This window comes from Lampris incognitus, chromosome 1 (genome assembly GCF_029633865.1).
Source record: "Lampris incognitus isolate fLamInc1 chromosome 1, fLamInc1.hap2, whole genome shotgun sequence".
NCBI lineage: Eukaryota > Metazoa > Chordata > Actinopteri > Lampriformes > Lampridae > Lampris > Lampris incognitus.
In genome coordinates, this window is record NC_079211.1 from 23,774,854 (window position 1) to 23,796,677 (window position 21,824).

The 21,824-nt window shown below is 45.1% G+C and overlaps 1 protein-coding gene across 1 annotated transcript; it reads right to left on the bottom strand.

Annotated features, from left to right (window-relative positions):
- Positions 1 to 6,545: 6,545 nt before the first annotated feature.
- On the bottom strand, positions 6,546 to 19,133 carry spon2a (spondin 2a, extracellular matrix protein). The gene is made up of 7 exons (XM_056293262.1): positions 19,098 to 19,133; positions 16,370 to 16,404; positions 14,426 to 14,654; positions 11,541 to 11,761; positions 8,862 to 9,053; positions 7,747 to 7,918; positions 6,546 to 7,574 (listed from the first exon to the last, which is right to left on the bottom strand). The coding sequence occupies exons 2-7, from the start codon at positions 16,391 to 16,393 to the stop codon at positions 7,387 to 7,389; spliced, it is 1,026 nt and encodes a 341-aa protein (XP_056149237.1). The 5' UTR covers positions 16,394 to 16,404; positions 19,098 to 19,133; the 3' UTR covers positions 6,546 to 7,386.
- Positions 19,134 to 21,824: the final 2,691 nt, after the last annotated feature.

Below are 21,824 nucleotides of genomic sequence, written 5' to 3' on the forward strand. Positions count from 1 at the left end.
TGAACGCTACCACAATCGAACGATCTCCTCGTAGGCAGCACTGCGGACACAGATGGCAGAGGAACAGCGACACCTAGGGGGATGTGTGCCTGAAATCGGTCCATTAATTATAATTGCTTTTGGGTTTTTTTTGTTTATTACATTTTTTCATCTATATAGTATATATATATGTGTGTGTGTGTGTGTGTGTGTGTGTGTGTATACACATATATATATATACATACTCACACACACAATAATATATATATATGTAATCCAGTGAGTCAAGTAAATTCTTCATGAGACAATTGAAAGACTGTCTCATGCCACAAGCAATCATCACCTCTCAATAATACACACGCACACACACACACACACACACACACACACACACACATATATATATGTATAGCGTTTTTTTCCGTAACCGTCAATGGTGTTATAAGTGTTCAACTAATAAGGAGCGGAAAGTCAACACTGATACAGGGAAAAAAGTTTTAATACATTGCAGTACTGTTTCGTGCGTCGCGCACTCATCAGCTTAAATGTATGTTTCGTGCGTCGCGCAGTTTATGAGTGCGCGGCGCACGAAACAGGCCTGTACTGCAATGTATTAAAACTTTTTTTCTGTATCTGTGTTGATATATATATACACACATATACACACACACATACATATACATGCATATATCAATACATATATATCAATACAGATGCAGGGGAAAATGCTATATATGTATTTCGGAAAAAACGATATATATATGTGTGTGTGTGTGTGTGTGTGTGTGTGTGTGTGTGTGTGTGTGTGTATATATGTATGTATGTATGTATGTATGTATATATGTGTGTATATATATATATGTGTGTGTGTGTGTGTGTGTGTGTGTGTGTGTGTGTGTGTGTAGCTGATGATTGCTTATGGCCTGAAACAGGCTTGTACTGTCTCATAAAGAATTAACTTGATTCACTGGATTACCATAACAATATATACATTAGCAGCTGATGAGTACGCGAAGCACGAAACAAGCTTGTACTGCCATGTATTAAAAGTTTTTTTTCCTACATCCACTCCTCATTGGTTGAGCACTTTTAGCAACACCACTGACGGTTTCCAAAAAAAATATAGATATGAAAAAATATATAAAGATATAATATAATATATATAATATATATATAGCTTTTATATATAGACAGCTGATGATTGCTTATGGCATGAAACAGGCTTGTACTGTCTCAAAGAATTTACATATATATATATATATATATATATATATATACATACATACATACATACACTACCGTTCAAAAGTTTGGGATCACCCAAACAATTTCGTGTTTTCCATGAAAAGTCACACTTATTCACCACCATATGTTGTGAAATGAATAGAAAATAGAGTCAAGACATTGACAAGGTTAGAAATAATGATTTGTATTTGAAATAAGATTTTTTTTACATCAAACTTTGCTTTCGTCAAAGAATCCTCCATTTGCAGCAATTACAGCATTGCAGACCTTTGGCATTCTAGCTGTTAATTTGTTGAGGTAATCTGGAGAAATTGCACCCCACGCTTCCAGAAGCAGCTCCCACAAGTTGGATTGGTTGGATGGGCACTTCTTTGAGCAGATTGAGTTTCTGGAGCATCACATTTGTGGGGTCAATTAAACGCTCAAAATGGCCAGAAAAAGAGAACTTTCATCTGAAACTCGACAGTCTATTCTTGTTCTTAGAAATGAAGGCTATTCCATGCGAGAAATTGCTAAGAAATTGAAGATTTCCTACACCGGTGTGTACTACTCCCTTCAGAGGACAGCACAAACAGGCTCTAACAGGTACTATTTAATGAAGATGCCAGTTGGGGACCTGTGAGGCGTCTGTTTCTCAAACTAGAGACTCTAATGTACTTATCTTCTTGCTCAGTTGTGCAACGCGGCCTCCCACTTCTTTTTCTACTCTGGTTAGAGCCTGTTTGTGCTGTCCTCTGAAGGGAGTAGTACACACCGGTGTAGGAAATCTTCAATTTCTTAGCAATTTCTCGCATGGAATAGCCTTCATTTCTAAGAACAAGAATAGACTGTCGAGTTTCAGATGAAAGTTCTCTTTTTCTGGCCATTTTGAGCGTTTAATTGACCCCACAAATGTGATGCTCCAGAAACTCAATCTGCTCAAAGAAGTGCCCATCCAACCAATCCAACTTGTGGGAGCTGCTTCTGGAAGCGTGGGGTGCAATTTCTCCAGATTACCTCAACAAATTAACAGCTAGAATGCCAAAGGTCTGCAATGCTGTAATTGCTGCAAATGGAGGATTCTTTGACGAAAGCAAAGTTTGATGTAAAAAAAATCTTATTTCAAATACAAATCATTATTTCTAACCTTGTCAATGTCTTGACTCTATTTTCTATTCATTTCACAACATATGGTGGTGAATAAGTGTGACTTTTCATGGAAAACACGAAATTGTTTGGGTGATCCCAAACTTTTGAACGGTAGTGTATATATATATAAAATTCAGTGAGTCATATACATTTTTACGAGTGTAAAAGCCTGTTTCATAAAAAAATTACTTTACTCACTGGATTATTTTGCTCCTTGTTTGTTGAGCACTTTCCCTACTATTGAGTATGTCTTTTAACAAAGTTTTATAAATATTGGCATTGGCAGCTGATGAGTGCGCGAAGCACGAAACAAGCTTGTACTGCTATGTATTAAAGTTTTTCCTACATCTAGCTTTATATTGTTGCGAATTCGGAGGGCAACCACTGGAACTGCCGCGGCCGGGACGCGAACCCGTATCGCCCGGACCGCGGAAGAATCGCTAACCGCTCGACTAAAGGATCCGACCCGTCAGCCAGCGGGTCTACTTAACCATGCACGTTACATTACCTCCCTCCTTCGGGAAAGTGTGTTCGCGCGTACCCCACTTCTGACACCAATGTAGCGAATTGGGGGGCAGTCGGGGAGACCGTCGCCACAGCCGGGACGCGAACCCGTGTCTCCCACGCCTCAAGCGACAACGTTAACCAGTCGACTAAAGGGTCCGACCCGTCAGCCAGCGGCCAATGTGTCTACTTATCCATGCAAGTTACACTATCTTTCGGGAAGAGCGTCCCCGCGCTTAAACTCCTTCACGCATATGCTTCCGATGGCCTTACGGACCCACCATCCGACACCAATGTAGCGAATTCGGGGGCAACCATAGGAACTGCCGTGGCCGAGACGCGAACTCGTATCTACCGCGCCGCGGGAGACATCGCTTACCGCTCAACTAAAGGGTCCGATCTTTCAGCCAGCGGCCAGCGTGTCTACTTATCCATGCACGTTACTATATATATATATATATATATATGTATATTTATGCATATATATAGCATATATATAGCATATATAGCATATATATAGCATATATATATATAGCATATATATATAACATATATATGTAGTGTCTACTTATCCATGCACGTTACTATATATATATATATGTGCGTGTGTGTGTGTGTGTGCGTGTAGTAACGTGCATGGATAAGTAGACACGTTGGACGCTGGTTGGCGGGTCTGACCCTTTAGTCTAGCGGTTAGCGATGCCTCCTGCGGTGCGGGCGATACGGGTTCGCTCCCCGGCCGCGGCGGTTCTTGTGGTTACGTTGTCCCCCGAAGTGGAATGTCAATATAGGTGTGGGAAAAAAAACTTCAATTCATAGCGTTACAAGTGTAATCGGTTATTTTCTTGCCCGGTGCGGGATTCTACACGAGGTGTACTGCACCACAAGGCGACATCACTAACCGCTCGGCTAAAGGGTCTAACGGGTCTTATTAGTAGTTTACACAAGCTTGTTTCGTGCGTCGCGCACTCATCAGCTGCCAATGCCTATATATATACAGATGCAGGAAAAAGGTGTTAATACACTGCTATGTATTAAAAGTTGGTTTTTTCCTGCATCAGTATTGATATTCCGCTCCTCATTAGTTGAGCACTTATAACAACACCATTGACGGTTTCGGGAAATATATATAGCGTTTTTTTTTTTTTGAAACCGTCAATGGTGTTGACTGCTCGACTAATAATATATATATATATATATATATACTAGAAGAACCCCGCTACAATGTGGCGGTTTGGTTATCCACTCGTCTAAATCTCCCTCCTCTTCATCCTGCCAGCTAAGCGCCTTCCCCCTGCCCCTAACCCCCCCCACTCCAACTCCCTCCCCCCCAAATGCTCAGAATCATATGAAATGCCGAGAAAAGGGGTTTTTAGCCATTTTTAGAAAATGCATATTTTGCATAATTATGCATAATTATTATAATTATTTTAATTTTCTGCTATTTTTCTGGTCCTCTCTGGAACAATACCTACCACCCCCCAAAAAAAATTAGGATCATAAGTGCATTTTTTCAAAAATGCATTTATTTTGCATAATGCCAAAACATTTGTCCCAGAAATTTTTTTTATATAGGTGAAAAAATCAAAGATGCTCAGAATCATCTTAAATGCCGAGAAAAGCGGTTTTTAGCCATTTTTAGAAAAATGCATATTTTGCATATTCATGCATAATTATGCATAATTTTAATTTTCTGGGATTTTTCCCTTACTCTCTGAGACAATACCTACCACCTCCAAAAAGAATTAGGATCATAAGTGCTTTAGTTTTCGGTCCCGCTATCTACACTAACACACACACACACACACACACACACACACACACACACTAACACTACGCACACACATTACGAAAATATATGAGTAGATATTGCAGCAAATTCAGGGGAGCAGTCCGTGAACATATATATATATATAAAACAGAAACATAAATATATATTACATATACTATGTTTCTGTTCATTCAGCACTGCTGAAGTTTATATTATGTTCGTTCGTAAACTGATTCATACACATAAGCGAAATGATGACTACGACAAAAGGGGGCGCCAGAGGACCACAAACTACTCAATGCAGCACTGGGGAGTGAAAAAAAATCAGCATTTTTGACAGACGTGAACACGTTATCATGTAGTGCCATGTCATCTTCTATTGGTGCAGATGTGCAGCAGAATAATATATATATATATACACTACCGTTCAAAAGTTTGGGATCACCCAAACAATTTCGTGTTTTCCATGAAAAGTCACACTTATTCACCACCATATGTTGTGAAATGAATAGAAAATAGAGTCAAGACATTGACAAGGTTAGAAATAATGATTTGTATTTGAAATAAGATTTTTTTTACATCAAACTTTGCTTTCGTCAAAGAATCCTCCATTTGCAGCAATTACAGCATTGCAGACCTTTGGCATTCTAGCTGTTAATTTGTTGAGGTAATCTGGAGAAATTGCACCCCACGCTTCCAGAAGCAGCTCCCACAAGTTGGATTGGTTGGATGGGCACTTCTTTGAGCAGATTGAGTTTCTGGAGCATCACATTTGTGGGGTCAATTAAACGCTCAAAATGGCCAGAAAAAGAGAACTTTCATCTGAAACTCGACAGTCTATTCTTGTTCTTAGAAATGAAGGCTATTCCATGCGAGAAATTGCTAAGAAATTGAAGATTTCCTACACCGGTGTGTACTACTCCCTTCAGAGGACAGCACAAACAGGCTCTAACAGGTACTATTTAATGAAGATGCCAGTTGGGGACCTGTGAGGCGTCTGTTTCTCAAACTAGACTCTAATGTACTTATCTTCTTGCTCAGTTGTGCAACGCGGCCTCCCACTTCTTTTTCTACTCTGGTTAGAGCCTGTTTGTGCTGTCCTCTGAAGGGAGTAGTACACACCGGTGTAGGAAATCTTCAATTTCTTAGCAATTTCTCGCATGGAATAGCCTTCATTTCTAAGAACAAGAATAGACTGTCGAGTTTCAGATGAAAGTTCTCTTTTTCTGGCCATTTTGAGCGTTTAATTGACCCCACAAATGTGATGCTCCAGAAACTCAATCTGCTCAAAGAAGTGCCCATCCAACCAAACCAACTTGTGGGAGCTGCTTCTGGAAGCGTGGGGTGCAATTTCTCCAGATTACCTCAACAAATTAACAGCTAGAATGCCAAAGGTCTGCAATGCTGTAATTGCTGCAAATGGAGGATTCTTTGACGAAAGCAAAGTTTGATGTAAAAAAAATCTTATTTCAAATACAAATCATTATTTCTAACCTTGTCAATGTCTTGACTCTATTTTCTATTCATTTCACAACATATGGTGGTGAATAAGTGTGACTTTTCATGGAAAACACAAAATTGTTTGGGTGATCCCAAACTTTTGAACGGTAGTGTATATATATATATATATATATATATATATATATATATATATATATATATATATATATATATATATATGACCATCTGTTTTTGCATTTAAAGATCGAGTGCTTTGGACAGACAAATAGAGAGGTGTCAATACCAATTAAATTATATGAAATATACTCTGGCACCCATCATACTCTGGTCTGACCAGAATTTACAATTTGAAAGTTGGCTCAGTTTACCACCATAGTGTTTTACAGACTTTCAGGCACAGAGAAACCAACAAAGACTATTTGTTAAAGAAAAACAACACCTTTATATTTATTCATGGGTTATGCAAGCTACATCAAAGAGTATGTACAAAATATCAACATGTCCTACATTATCAAAAAAAAGTAACAGTACAAATAACAGTTTTTCATCAACACGAACCCTGCATCTAGTGAAAGGGGCTTAAGATTTAACACAGAATCCTGGGTTAAAATTAGACATCAGTTGTTTTTTGAGAAACAGGATATTTATAAATCAGGCTGTGAGGTTATTTTAAAAGCACTGTATGTGCCAAGCATGTATAGGTTGCATGTGTAAACTAATGCCCCCCCCCCCATGCTTGTAATTCTTAGTAATATGTGCATGGACTTTTGTACCTGACTGTTTGGGATTGTGTGTGTGTCTGTGTGTCTCCTCTTAAAAAACACTGTGCATCATTTACATGTGTATATCATTGTATCAGTGTGCAGACTAAACATGTGTAGTTTTGCAAATCACCTATCCACTATAGAGGGCCTGCAGGCCATGGGCCTCTCATACATTTCTTTAGGTTGTCATGATTTTCCAACATGAACTCTGTAGCAAAGATCATTCCTGGATATAAATTTTTACATTGACCAATTTACAGTGGGATTTCGATCATCATTTGACTTTATCCCTGGATGAGGAGAACCACAACCTGATCCCATCCACCCGAAGCAGTGTATTCTCTGGTATTAATGGACTGCACAAGTAAGGCAATATGTCTAAAAACCAACAATGTGATTGTGGCACATACAAAAATCCCTTGCACTATCACAGGGATACTTAAGATGCAGAATCGTTCTCTCAGTCCAGCAGTAATAAAATGATAGTCCCAGTGTCTCATACTGGCTGTTTCTGTAAGTGTGTGTTCTGATGGGTTACTGGTGTTTCAAACAGTTGTATGGCGTGCACTCCGCCTGTTCCTCCAGCTCTGGGCAGGGGACACCAGCATTGGCCGGCCGGAGGAGGATATAACGGGTGCGGTGGCGGATGCCGCCCCGGGAGCAGGAACCTAGACACAGGCCCCAGGATGACCAGAGAGAAACTTCACAGTCCAACGGTGTCTCTGAGATAGACGAAAAGTGATGGAGAAGTTGAAGTAACAATGCACACACACACACACACACACAGAGGAGCAAATTAATGGAGGGACCAAACATCTGGACCTGCATGGATTGTTTATGCTAGCATTTATTTGTGTATCTGCATGTGCATACAGTACAGTCCTGTGGACCTACCTGAGAAACGCTGGGGGCTGATTGAATTCGGCAGAATATGATTGGACATTGGATTTTGATGTGCAGGTGATCGACTCTGCCGTTTTATCTTTATGCTGGAAATTGGCGGAAGCTCGTTTAGGCGGGGATAATAGAAGGAGTTGGCAGGATGATTGGGCATTTGAGATGTGATCTAAACAAGACAGCACAATGTAGTCAGACAGTTGTTTAAAGAAAAGCGTCCTAGTTGAATTTCGACATCATTCAAATATACAACAGTTCACTTTGAAACAAATAGTATACATGAGTAGACATGGATAAATGGTCTGTTATGTAACCGCTGCCCATTTTACTTTAAACACTTCAGGTCAGGCATGTAGCCTTGCCAAACCACCACTTAAGTGGGGACAGCTACAAATGCTATCCAGTTCTGTAAGTCCCACATATGACACAAGTCTATTTCAAGCATAAGATGAGGGTTAACCTGCCTGTCCTCTTTCATTTTGTGGATGGAAGAGAGAGCAGAGAATCAGCTCATGGATGACCTAATAAACCAATAAGATAATGAATGGATATGGAAAAAAATTAGCTGCCTTTTCAGGAATTTTTTTTCACCCTTTTCCCTCCCAATTGTATACGGCCAATTACTCCATTCTTCCAAGCTGTCCCGGTCACTGCTCCACCCCCTCTGCTGATCCGGGGAGGGCTGCAGACTACCACATGCCTCCTCCGATACCTGGGGAGTCGCCAGCCGCTTCTTTTCACCTGACAGTGAGGAGTTTCACCAGGGGGACGTAGCGCATGGGAGGATCACGCTATTTCCCCTCAGTTCCCCCTCCCCCCAGAACAGGCACCCCAACTGACCAGAGGAGGCGCTAGTGCAGCAACCAGGACACACACCCACATCTGGCTTCCCACCCACAGACACGGCCAATTGTGTCTGAAGGAACGCCTGGCCAAGCTTGGATTCGAACTGGCAATCCCCATGTCGGTAGGCAACGGAATAGACCGCTACGCTACCCTGTTCAGGAATTTTGTCTCATCCAAAAGTGTCCAGTCAGCAAAGACTTTGTCAAGTGTATTTGGGGCCTTCAATTCACATACACCCACAGCACAAAAGGGAGGATTTGTCTCACCATTGTGATGTTTTCTTGGGGGCTTGAGGGGAAGTTGGGAGAGGAGAAAGTAAAGCCACTGTCTGTCCCTGCATCGAAAGGTTGCAAGTCAAGGGTCACTTCCTGTTTCCACTGGCCGCCCTCACAAAGATTGAGGCTGTCCACACCCACAAACCAGTCAGGGCTGGGGATCACCTTCACCATTAGGGAGAGCTGGTGTCCAAAGAGATGGAGAGAAAAAAGAAGAGTGGAAGTGAGAGAGAGAGAGAGAGAGAGAGAGAGAGAGAGAGAGAGAGAGAGAGAGAGAGAGAGAGAGAGAGTATGATACATTTCAAGAGTTTCATTTCGCACAGTCATAATCCACATACTGTTGTCTACCTCATCCAGAAGCACTAAAGTGTATAAGCAATACCAGAACTTGGTGGGAGAAAATAAACTTGTCATTGCACATATACAAACACGAGAATTATATGGTCACTTTCACTCAAAGACAACTGATGTCTGGATTTATAAACTATGTAATTTATAAATACCAGCTGTCAAGAGGTAACGACGTGTGTGCATGTTTATTCATGTGTTTATGTGTGTGTGCATAAGTGCATATAAATATTGTGCTCATTTTTCCTGTGGAGGGTTAAACTGCGCTCCCCTCCTCTGTATGATGGATGTTTCCTGAAAACGGGTGACCTCATACAGGATGTGGCTGTAGGGTCAGTGCATGCCGAGGTGGCAGATGCCCAAAAAACAGCACATCCAAAGACCCGCCACTGCCTCCTCCGGACAGCCTGCTATTTGTGGACCTGGGCTGACCCGCTAAGATTTGGGAAGGGATGGGTGGACTTGGAAGGTTTCAGACATCTGGGGAAAGGGTGGGTTAGAGTTGGATCTGCTGGAGAGATGGGGTTGAACTCAGGGTTGCTGGAACAAACATCAAACCAGTACACCACAGCGGAACAGACCACCTGGGACAGAAGGCAGGTAATGTCAGAATGACACATGGTGTCCCGCTCTATTTGGTGAGAGAAAGGGACCAAGATATAAATATGTTGCTTCATCCATTTCAGAAGTTCCCCCTCCTTAATTCTTTCCTTTCTTCTTTTACTAGTACTCCTCCCTCCTAACACCTTTTGTGGCCTTCTCTCAAACAGTGGTTTTTCCAAGAAGTTGCTCTGCTGTATCCATTCACCCTCAGGCCATTCAACCAGGATGACTGTCCTGCAGTACCGCTTCCCTCCACGACAGTTTGCAGTTTGTAATGGACACACCACAAACCGTCTCTCCCGCTCGGATATCTACTTAATGCACCCATAATCACACTTGTACTCCACACCAGAGCCCCAAAGAATCCTACTGGAGGATGCACAGGCACCCACTGCAAGCTGGCCAAACCTGGTAGCAACAGTTTCATAACCGAGGGTGCCCCATTTCACTGGTTCTGCCAATCTTGTGAAATGCTGCCGCTTTAAGAGCAATGCCAGTTTGGCCATGCATGCCACTTAGTTGTTTGGTGTTATCTGTTTCGAATTATATGCTCAGGAGCAACGGCCAGGGGTTTATTAATATGGAGATAAGAATCATACATGTTTGGGATTTTTAGGGCATTGCGTACACATGTATAGGTTTGTGTGAAAGAAGAAAGGGTGTGAATCTGTGTGTGTGTGGGGGGGTGAGGTAGACAGAAAGTAAGGGACGAAAACCGAGAGACACAGATAATTTAAGCTGTCAACAGACGAACATCATCTGATCTGTCATTGTCTCGTTCCACACCAACTCACAGATTGTCATGCTCTGCTTTTTTTCTGCCTCACTGCCCCGCTGATCTAAAAACAGATGGGCCCGTGTAAATGCCACCAAAGGCATCATGAGCACATATCTAGATGACAAGCTGTTAAGCTGCTCTTCATGCCCAAGATGCCCTCATTTGGGGTTTGTTTACCCCTAAAGGTGCAGGTGGTGGAATAACCGAAAACAAATGTAGGTCACTGGGCCTATTCAGGCAGGCACACTTCTTTTTTTCAAAGGTACCCCTCCTCCCCTCCCCCTATTTTCCCTCATTCTCTCTTTGCTTCGTTCATCAGCTATGTGCTAGGATGAGGAAAAACAAACAAATGCAAGAAGAAAACTTTAGTTCAAACTCTAATCCTGGCACCCGAAATTACATTTCCTTGCAACGGGCCATGCATTATTCCCACCTCTAACCCTTACTCCTTTCATAAGCCTCACCCAAGAAACTAGCTCCAGTCATGCAGTCAAGATTAGTCTATCGCTGGTCCCTATACCCCAACCCGTAGGACCATTACTGAGCATCAACCTGGGCCCCTCTCACGGCCACAGTGAGTTCAGTGGGACAGGCTGCAGACAGAGTGCAGATCACGCAGGACAGATGTGGGAGTTAATGGTTGCAGGGCTTCATAGCTCAGGCTAAACATAGGCTGATGGAATAGTGGAAAAAAGTGGTAAAGTGCTGATGATCGATGTGATGATGAGCTATGAGGGAAGACCTGGTCACAAGTTGACTGAATAGGAGTCGAATAGTTTATGTGACTTGGCACACATGTTGGCACACGTGTCTTAGTGAATTTGTGTGTGTGTGTGTGTGTCTGTGTGTGTAAATATATGCAAGTGCGTGGAATTTTCATGCATTTCTAAATGGGCTGTTTCATCCATTCATATTTTCATGCGTTTGTGAGTCATACCTACCAGTGAGCTGCGAGGCTGCATGAGCAACTCGGTGGAACTGTGCCCAATACCGTTAGGGATGCCCGCCGTACGGTACATGGCCCCAACTGCACGCCTCTTTCTGGCTTCCTTGGCCTCTTTCACCAGCTCCACCGTCACCCCGAGTTCAGTGAAGCTCTGCACCCCTGCACTGGCTTGTGTGCCCTCCTGCCACAGTCGAAACCGGCCATTATGGGTCACGGCTAATGCCAGGGGACGAAAACACAATAGTGAGGAAAAGAGAGTTATTGGAGGACTAGAGGAAAGACAAGACAATTTTTCACATATCAGTCTCAGTTAAATACCACAGAACCTCAGCCAGACGGTGAGATCATTTCCACCTCAGAGACGGCATGCATTTCTATGGCTGCCTCCAGCTTCCTTGACTTAAATAGATGATTATGAAGGAATTGTCCACATTTATGTCTTTTGAATGGTTACAGTTTCATCCTTTCTCACTCTATCAGTGATAAAACCACAACACAGTTCAGAGCTTTCAAGATCAGGATGTTGGGAGTCAGTCGGCAGACAGCTAACATTAAAGGAGGGGGAAAAAAACATTTTGAAAACCTCTACAGATTCTTCTCCTTAAAACCTTGATCCAGCTCTGCTGTTTGTCTCATAATGTTATGCATTTCTTTGAGGAACCAAAAGACTGATTTAGAGAAAGCTGTTTGTGCTGTAAATCCTAGAACCTCCATATTCAAAACCACAGATCCACTGGCCTGGGACCAGTGGTTTTAGGGGCAGTGTAAGGTTAGCCAACAACACACTGACAGATGCTCTGATGGTTCTGCCTTACCTCAACCTTTCAGAGCTATATACAGACACACACACACGCAAGCATGCTCTGAGACTTAAATGAGTCTGACACGTGCTTTCAAACACACACACACACACACACACACACACACACACACACACACGCACGCACACACACACACACACGCTCGTGCAGAGCCACTCGCACAGTGTGCCCAGCACACTTCACACACTATCTCCTTTCTCCCCAAACTGCCCTTACTTAAGCTCTTAATTGAATTTCCATCATAACAGATTTCCCCACAAGCGTCAAGACCTCGAAATCTGATTCCATTCACGTTCAGGCTCCACCAAAAAAATTAAAACCCACTTTCCTCCTCTTCCAAATTGCTCATGTTTTTCTTGGGCCATGACAAACTCCATTCACCCTTCTTTCTGGCTGCATATCCTTGGTCCTCTGCCCTCTGGTCTGCACAATGAAACCATTACAAACCCATCAAAGGCCCCTAGGCTCCTCAACAGGTGATGTTTTTTTTTGTTTTTTTTGTGCTGCAACAATAAACTCAATTTTCATGTGTTCCCTCCTTCGTCTGGCCCCTTACCGGCACTCTTTTAAGTCCAGTAAAGTTTGTGGACCCTGTTTTTTTTTTGTTTTTTTTTGTCATGTGACAATTTCTTCCCGCCCCATGATGCCTGCTCCCTGAGACAGAAAAAAAGTCATTAGGGGCTGCCAGATTCCCTGGGCCTGTCTCTATATGGAGTAAGTAGGCCATCGTCCCTTAGCTAGACAACAGGGCAAGACAAAGCCACAGCTACCACAGACGGTGATGCAAAAGACTAGTCTAGTGCACAGACACACACATGCATGCAAACACATACACATGTATGCGCACACACGCGCGCGCACACACACACACACACACACACACACACACACACAAACATCTGCCATCCATCCCATCCACTATGACTAGGAAGGGAGCGGTGGATGCAGGCCAGGATCCCTTCCTTTCCTCCTGGCTATGAGGTAAGTGGTCTGACCTCACCACACCCTGACTATCATCACCCACCTCCACCAGCCCTGAACCCTCCTATACAGCCTTTACCGCCAACACAGCAGTAAACAAGCAGACAGTGTGGGAAAGAGTGGAAGACTGAGAGAAAAAGTAAGAGAGATCTTAAGGATATGGGTGGAAGCAAGGGAGAAAGAGAGAGAAACAGCGGGATACCCACCTGGCCTCATCTGGTAGTGTTTAGCCTAGCTTCCTCGCCACTGGGCTTTTCTCACTGCTATCTTCATCAACATCATTAAGCCCACAGAGTGTGTGTGTGTGTGTGTGTGTGTGTGTGTGTGTGTGTGTGTGTGTGTGTGTGTGTGTGTGTGTGTGTGTGTGTGTGTGTGTGTGTGTGTGTGTGTGTGTGTGTGTGTGTATGAAGGGGCAGTGATGGAGAGAATGCTCAATGCATTATTGCCGTCACAGGGAAACTACAAGTGGGTGCAATGAAATATCTTTAATTTGTTTTAAATGTCTCATAGAAATGTCTCATATTGAAATAAGATAAGATGTACTTTTATTAATCCCTGTGGGGAAGTTCATCCTCTGCATTTAATTCAGCCCAACAAACACACTTGAAGCAGTGAGCTGCCGTATAGCTAGGAACAGTGGGCAGCCGGCGTGCTAACTCTGGTTCTTCCTGTCATGCCTCAGTCAGGGGCACTGACAGGAGTATGAACTCTAACACATATGTCTTTTGATGGTGGGAGGAAATCAGAGAACCCAGAGGAAACCCACACAGACATGAGGAGAACATGAAAACTCCAAACAGAAAGGACCTGGGACAGCTTGGGGTTCAAACCTAAGACCTTCCTGCTGTGAGGCAACAGTGCTAACCACTGGGCCACCATACTGCCCAAAGCGTATGTAATATCCTCCATTTCTTCTCTGCCTTTTCAGGTCAGCAAGAGCTCTGTCAGGTGGAATTCACAATGTACTCCTCAAATCCAAATATGACCGATTTATGAGTTGTTGCAGGTCAAGTAAAATATGAGAGATGGGCTGATTTTAGATTGACCAGTCTCTTATGCTTCTCGTAGCCTTTCTCACCTATGAGTTTGGACCACTGGGCCGGGGGGCGGAACAGAGGATACTGCTTTGGGAAGGTCTGTGGGCTCCAGTGACCCGTAAAGACCAAGATGTAGGAGGCAGGACCTCTGGCCATGCATTCTGTTCCACTGGTTGGTTGGAGAGGGCCAGCGTAGGACAGTGAGAGCTTCAGGAATACAATAAGCAGCTGCTGCAGCCAACCAACGGACAGGCGCTCCAATGACATCATCTTAGAGAGACAGAAAAAAGAAAAGAAAATGGTATTAAAAAATATTCCTTGCTCCAGGCAGAATCTTATTAAGTTTCCACCAGCCTGCTAAATTGTCCAGTTCCTCCAACAAACACTAATATCCCCCCCCTTTTTTCTCCCCGATTGTTTCCGGCCAATTAAGCTACTCGTCCCGGTCACTGCTCCACCCCGTCTGGTGATCGGGGGGGGGGGGCTGCAGACTACCACATCTCCCCCGATACATATGGATTCGCCAGCCGCTTCTTTTCATCTGACAGGGGGATGTAGCACATGGGAGGATCATGCTACCCCCCCCCCCCAGTTCCCCGAACAGGCACCCCGACCGACCAGAGGAGGCGCTAGTGCAGCGATCAGGACACATGCCCACGTCCGGCTTCCCACCCGCAGACACAGTCAATTGTGTCTGTAGGGACGCCTGACCAAGCCGGAGGTAACACGGGGATTCGAACTTACGATCTCCGTGTATGGTAGGCAACGGAATAGACCACTACGCCACCCAGACGCCCTTAATAAACACTAATATTGATGTTGAAATGAAATCTGTGGCATGCATTCTAGTCACAAGGCTGGCGTTGGCTCCCCAAGGGCGCTTCATGATTGACATAATCACTGTATTTCGGAGATGAAATTGAATTTTCTCAACACCCTTTCGGGATACCAAGCCCGCACAGTAAAGGGAAAGCGCACTCAAGCCCCTGCTTTATCAATGCTAGGGAGCAAAGAGTTATTCAAGCCATAATTTTTCTATCCTCCCGATGTTAAATTGCATGGGCTTGGCTGAAGTTGGTGGGTCCACAGCTCATCTGTGGCTGAAGTGTATAGCCGTTAACATTCATCACTGTCACGGTAATGTCTGGTATAGAGGGCATCTTAAAATAAAATAAGACGGATAACATCGCTAAGGTTTGATTGAAATCCTGTCTGGTCAGCGCTGTTGACCTCACCGACCAACTATTAACTGACAGCTGGCTGCTGAGTCAGACTAACACTCTGAGAGAGAGAGAGACAGGGAGCGAGAGACAGAGAGAGAGCGAGAGAGAGAAAGAGAGGGAATCATAGTGTGAGAGAAACAGAGGCTGAGAGAAAGGAAAGAGGTCACCTGAATAATGTGTGCTCATGCTTTTTTTTGAACATGTGTTTCTGATCACATGTGTGGCCTACGGTAACACACTCAGAATTCAGAATGTGTACTGCAGTATGCGTATATGTACCTAGACGCTATATGTACACTGAGTTTCTCTGCCTTCGGACTTGTGCAAGTATGCCGAAGCTCCATCTCCACGCTCCGACATTGTGCTGTCAGCAGGGGTTGGTGGATTTTTATGACACCGGGCGATGAGTGTAAATCAGAGCCATGCTGTCTGTGTCTCCTTTACCCCAGTCCCCTCTGCACTCCTCCACTCCAGACACACACCCGCCACCCTTCCATCTGTCTCTCTTCCCTTTTCCACCCATATTCTGGTCTCAGCCCCACTCCTCGGTTCTGCTGCTGTGATTTACTGCTCTGTTTATGGGGCTGGCAGAATTAAAATAACAGAACAACAGTCTGACAAACTATTCTCAGCACTGTGTGGGAACTTGTGTGTGTGCGTGCAAGCGCACATGCGTGTGTGCGTGTGTGCATGCATGTATGTGTGTGTGTCATACACAAAGACAGTGGTTTATACATTGCAGTGGCTGATAAAAGCACTGACCTCCTTTACTCCTGTGCTGATCATAGTGGACCGTGCTGGCAGGGGAGTAAAGAGAAGACAGTATGGGGAGATTCCATATGGATGGGGTAATCTCATAACCTTCAGTGAACCAAGTTATGTCCCAAGAAACTAGGACCTGTGTAACCCATTCAAAATCTATTTCATCAGCAAAACAAATATGCACGATTTGTGATCTGAAAATCAGACTTTATTCCCCTAAATCCCCCCCCCCCTTAACGTGACGTTTTGGATGACTGCATCTTAGCAGCTTAGTTAATTATCGCTTTCCCTACTGCAAGGCTGCAGAGTTGCAGCCGGTGAGATTATCGGATGACTGAGAAGTGAGATCAAAGCTGGGCTCTGTGTGTCTCCACACTCAAGGTATTTTTACGGCTAGCTGTTAAACTTTGCAGTGGTTAATATAAGTTTAGGGGAGACAGGGAATGGATAACTTGTGCAATGACATATTAGGCCGCGGTCATAAAAACGGTAGAGTTGGCGTTTTGGAGCTATATTAGAAGAGTAACACTATCTGACCACTGGAAATAGACTTCAGGGACAATGTGCAGCAAGATATGAGTGATGTGTGTGTGTGTGTGTGTGTGTGTGTGTGTGTGTGTGTGTGTGTGTGTGTGTGTGTGTGTGTGTGTGTGTGTGTGTGTGTGTGTGTGTGTGTGTGTGTGTGTGTGTGTGCATGTGTTGATGTGTTGGTTAAGCTGCTTGGAATCTCAGTAACTGTATATAGTAATAAATGAATATATCAAACTTTGATGCAAATATAAATCTGACAGTTGCACACATCCAAGCACACACACACAGACACACACACACACACACACACACATGCATGCATGCAGACACGTACACACACACACACACACACACACACACACACACACACACACACACACACACACACACACACACGGCTTCACCTCAGGGATACAGAGGTGAAAGGATGAACTTGGTCTACACTGAAAGTTTTACTCAGTGGAATTTCAGACATCCATTGCACATTGTCCGTCTAGGGAGAGAGATCCCTCCTCTGTTCTCCCTGAGGTTTCTCCCTATTTTTTCCTCCCTGTTAAAGGGTTTTTTTTTGGGTTTTTTTAGGGAGTTGTTCCTTATCCGATGCAAGGGTCTAAGGACAGGATGTGGTGTTGCTGTAAAGCCCCTTGAGGCAAATTTGTAATTTGTGATATCAGGCTATACAAATAAAATTGACTTGACTTGACCCTTACTTTCACCTGGCCGCACCAGAGCGGACATGGATTTAGAGGCATTTCTAGCTTTTCCAGACTGACATGCTGAACTTCAACTGGTCAAAAATATACAGTGAGCAGCTAAACAGCGATGTCTTGCTGAGGAAAAAGCAGACCCCCCCCCCGCTCTATTCAATCAGTTCCCTTCCCACTGCATGCACCCTGGAAAAGGCACATGTATACAAATAGCAGGCTTATTCCCATCAGTCGATATAGACGGAGATACACACCTGACTGCATGCACACACACACACACACACACACACATGCTTACCCACTCTCACAGGCACAGACACACACGCAGCAGTTTTGTGTCTGTCTTTCTCTCAGGCATGAGACACAATAAAACAAGGGGAAGTGGCACGGTGCCAAGTGGAGAGAGAGGCTGAAGCCTTGTGGGCACCACAGCTATGTAATTACAGCAGGCTCATGCAGGGATAATACACACATTTACCTACAGTCATATGCACCAGGCATTGCGTGCACAGTTGGAGCACCCATGCACAAAATGCAGGCTCAAGCACATAGCACGAGGCAAGTTGAATTTTAACAAGAGGATGGCGAGGACCTAGTGCGCTGCTCTCCCGAACATTTTCAACCAGAAAATGTTTTGATGACAAGGGGGTGTTTTCCATGGTAAGAGTCCTGAGAGAGGAAATGCCATCCACTCTCATTCTCTCCCCAAATGTCCTATTTTAAACACGCACGCACGCACACACACCTAGCAGATGCATCCACACGCACTCTCACACAGGTGTGTGCACACAAACACACAGAAACAGGCTGCAGGACAAACCCGTAGGCATTCACATATGGTCAAGCATGCATCACAAAAGGAGGTCAGTGCCCCCTCGCCCCCCCCCTTTCCCTGGTCCTGTCACATGCAGGCTGAGGGGAGAGAAACATTTTGTAAGCGACGGTTTGGAGAGAAAGAGGAAAGAAACGCACAGATCATCGCTACCCAGTTTTTGGCTGAAGCGCTACAGCAGAGCCATCTCATTGCTTTTACAGAGACATGTTGACAGCAGAAGGGCTGGAGACGAAGGACAGTGACCTTCCTCATATTTGGTCGCCATGGAGACGTCCTCGTATACTGCATACACACAAAGTTGCACGGAGGGTAGCAAAACCACACGTGTGCAAATGCATGCTAAAATCAAAACCCGATGTAGCAGCAGGTATAACGCTATACCATGTAAACGATAACAAAAGCATATTCAGGAATGTGAGCGACACGGATCAGGAGAATGGGACTCGTCATTAGAAGTGAACGGAAGATGTAAAGCCAGATCGCACAGCTGCGCCTTATCGTTGCGTTAACACAAGCCCGGCACCGGGTAAGCTGACCGGGTGCTGCACAGCTGAAGAGGCGAACACGTATCCGAGACTCGGTCGCCTTCACCATCTCACATGCAGGCTCCCGCCGACAGAGAGCGCAGGCAGGGAGCCCCGGCGGCGTGTCTTACCTGGGTTAATTGAGCGAGTCTGCGTCAGAGAGGGGTTGCAGCCGAATTACACCGTTGGGACCTCCGGGATATCTACCAACCTATTCACCCTAACCCTAACCCTCCCTCTTCTCTCTGTTGCCTCTCTCTCTCTCTCTCTCTCTCTCTCTCTCTCTCTCTCTCTCTCTCTACCGTCTGTCTAGTAGGGACTTGTGAAACCTTATCAGCCTTTATCCTCACTCTCCCCTATGTCTCTCTCTCTCCAAATCGCTCTCCCTCCTCTCTCTGATTGTATTCCCTAGTATCCCCCCCACACACACACTTCCCTCCTCCTCTTTCTCCCCCTACCTCTCCTTCTATGGGAAGGAGGCGAACAGCCCCTATCCTCTCCTGCTGTATCTTACCTCTCTCTCTCTCTCTCTCTCTCTCTCTCTCTCTCTCTCTCTCTCTCTCTCTCTCTCTCTCTCTCTCTCTCTCTCTCTCTCTCTCTCTCTCTCTCTCTCTCCTTGTGTAGACACACACTCTTGTCTTTCGGTGGCTGTGTAAACTCAGCAACCTCAATTCACATTGCTGACAAAGTAATCAACACCACATTGGCCCGTTTTAAAGGTACGCCAGTCAACGGAGGGCTCCCGCTGTACTTCCCTACCCCACTGCTGCGCTAACGTGGCTCCAGCCCATGCCGTCAGACTTCAGAGGTGTAGAGTTGCTGAATAATGACATGCCAGCAAAAAGGAGAAGGGGAAATGAGGGGGGGGGGCTTACATGCAGACATGCGACCCGGGTTACTCACCAAATGACGAGTAGAGGCTGAATGGAAGCATCGGCTATCTTTGTTTTGTCCGCAATCAATTGACTGACCGACTCAAACAGCTCTTCCGCCCCGTGGCAGATCCAGCGCTGATCTCAGCCGAGGGAACCTTTGCCACCGGCCGGAGAAGGAGAGAAGGTGTTGTGTGCGTGTGTGTGTGTGTGTGTGTGTGTGTGTGTGTGTGTGTGTGTGTGTGTGTGTGTGTGTGAGAAAGAGAGAGAGGGAGGAAGAGAGAGGTTTGTGAGTTGCTGCAGCTGGAACACACATGGTCATCCAGGGAGGTTTCTCTGTTACTGGCCGCCACTCACTGATCGACGTGTCAGAGTCCAGTGTAAATGAGGCTAAGGGCATCTCGTTGTGTGTGTGTGTGTGTGTGTGTGTGTGTGTGTGTGTGTGTGTGTGTGTGTGTGTGTGTGTGTGTGCGCGCGCGCGCGCAATCAGAAACCTCCCGTAACTTTTTTTTTCAATGTCTTGATTACCATCCATAGCCATGACGTAACAAGGCAGTCATCAGATGGCCATTAGATAGGACAACATGCATGGAACAACTTATTTCATCACGTTTCTCACACACACACACACATCAGATGGCCATTAGGTATGGACCAATTTATTTCATTACATCTCTCTCTCGCTCTCACTCACGCGCGCGCGCGCGCACGCACACACAGGCCCCAATCCAAAAGGTACGTCACTGTGAAATAATTCAGTTTAAGCCAAGGCTGCAGCCTATCCACAGCAGGCCCCGCTAACCCTTAGATCAGCACTATCAACACAGCCAGAGACGATCTGGCAGGGACTTGCCAATCTAAGGGGACGCCTTGTTTACGGGATGGCTCAGCAACAAAAAGGTATGAACTTATGCGGCCACGTCACTGCACAGCCTCACTGCGAACCTTACAGGAACGAGGAGAGACGCTGAAAGGCAGATGGAGGGAGCGAATGAGGTGTTGGAGAAGTGGAGCTGGACATGGACAGACATGGCATTTCGGCCGCTGTCCTGTTGTCTTAAACAATCAAACCTTCTCGAGGTCTGTCTCGAAACCGCTTGATCTCTTCTCCTCCTTTGCCTTTTGTTTCCCTCTACCGATTGTTTCTCACTCTTTCCATCCTCTCTCCTCATCCCTGTCTCTCTCCAGAACATTCTGCTCCGCTCTATTTGTCTCTGCGTCAGTTTTTAATGTCTCTACCCATCTGTCTCTCTGTCTGTCTCTCTGTCTGTCTGTGCTGAAAGAAGGTTACGGGAAAACCCAGACTCCTCGACCGCCTGCTGATTAATGACAGTGAGATGGGTGTCCAGGTTGACTCACGCTGGAACACAATACACACGCACGCACGCACGCACACACACCCACACATTCAGAACGAGAATCGCATTTTATTGACCGTGTAAGTTTGCAAACACATGGAATTTGACTCCGGTTTGGTGGCTCTCGCGGCGTACTTAACATAGAATAACACAACACAACCATCTTCATTATCTGTATCAACAGCATAGACAACGCGTAACGCCTCTCGCGTGGCATTGGGCACGGATATGAAGCCAGTGCTTTTCCCAATGTCTGCAAGGGAGAAACGTTTTCAAATCAACATTTGATATTATATATATGATCAGATCCATGTTGAGAATAGGGCCAGGGGGCGTATAGCGTAGCGGTCTATTCTGTTGCCTATCAACACGGGGATCGCCAATTCGAATCCCCGTGTTACATCCAGCTCGGTCGGGCGTCCCTACAGACACAATTGGCCGTGTCTGCGGGTGGGAAGCCGGATGTGGGTATGCGTCCTGGTCGCTGCACTAGCGCCTCATCTGGTCGGTCGGGGCGTCTGTTCGGGGGGGAGGGGGAACTGGGGGGAATAGCGTGATCCCCCCACGCGCTGCGTCCCACTGGTGAAACTCCTCACTTTCAGGTGAAAAGAAGCGGCTGGCGACTCCA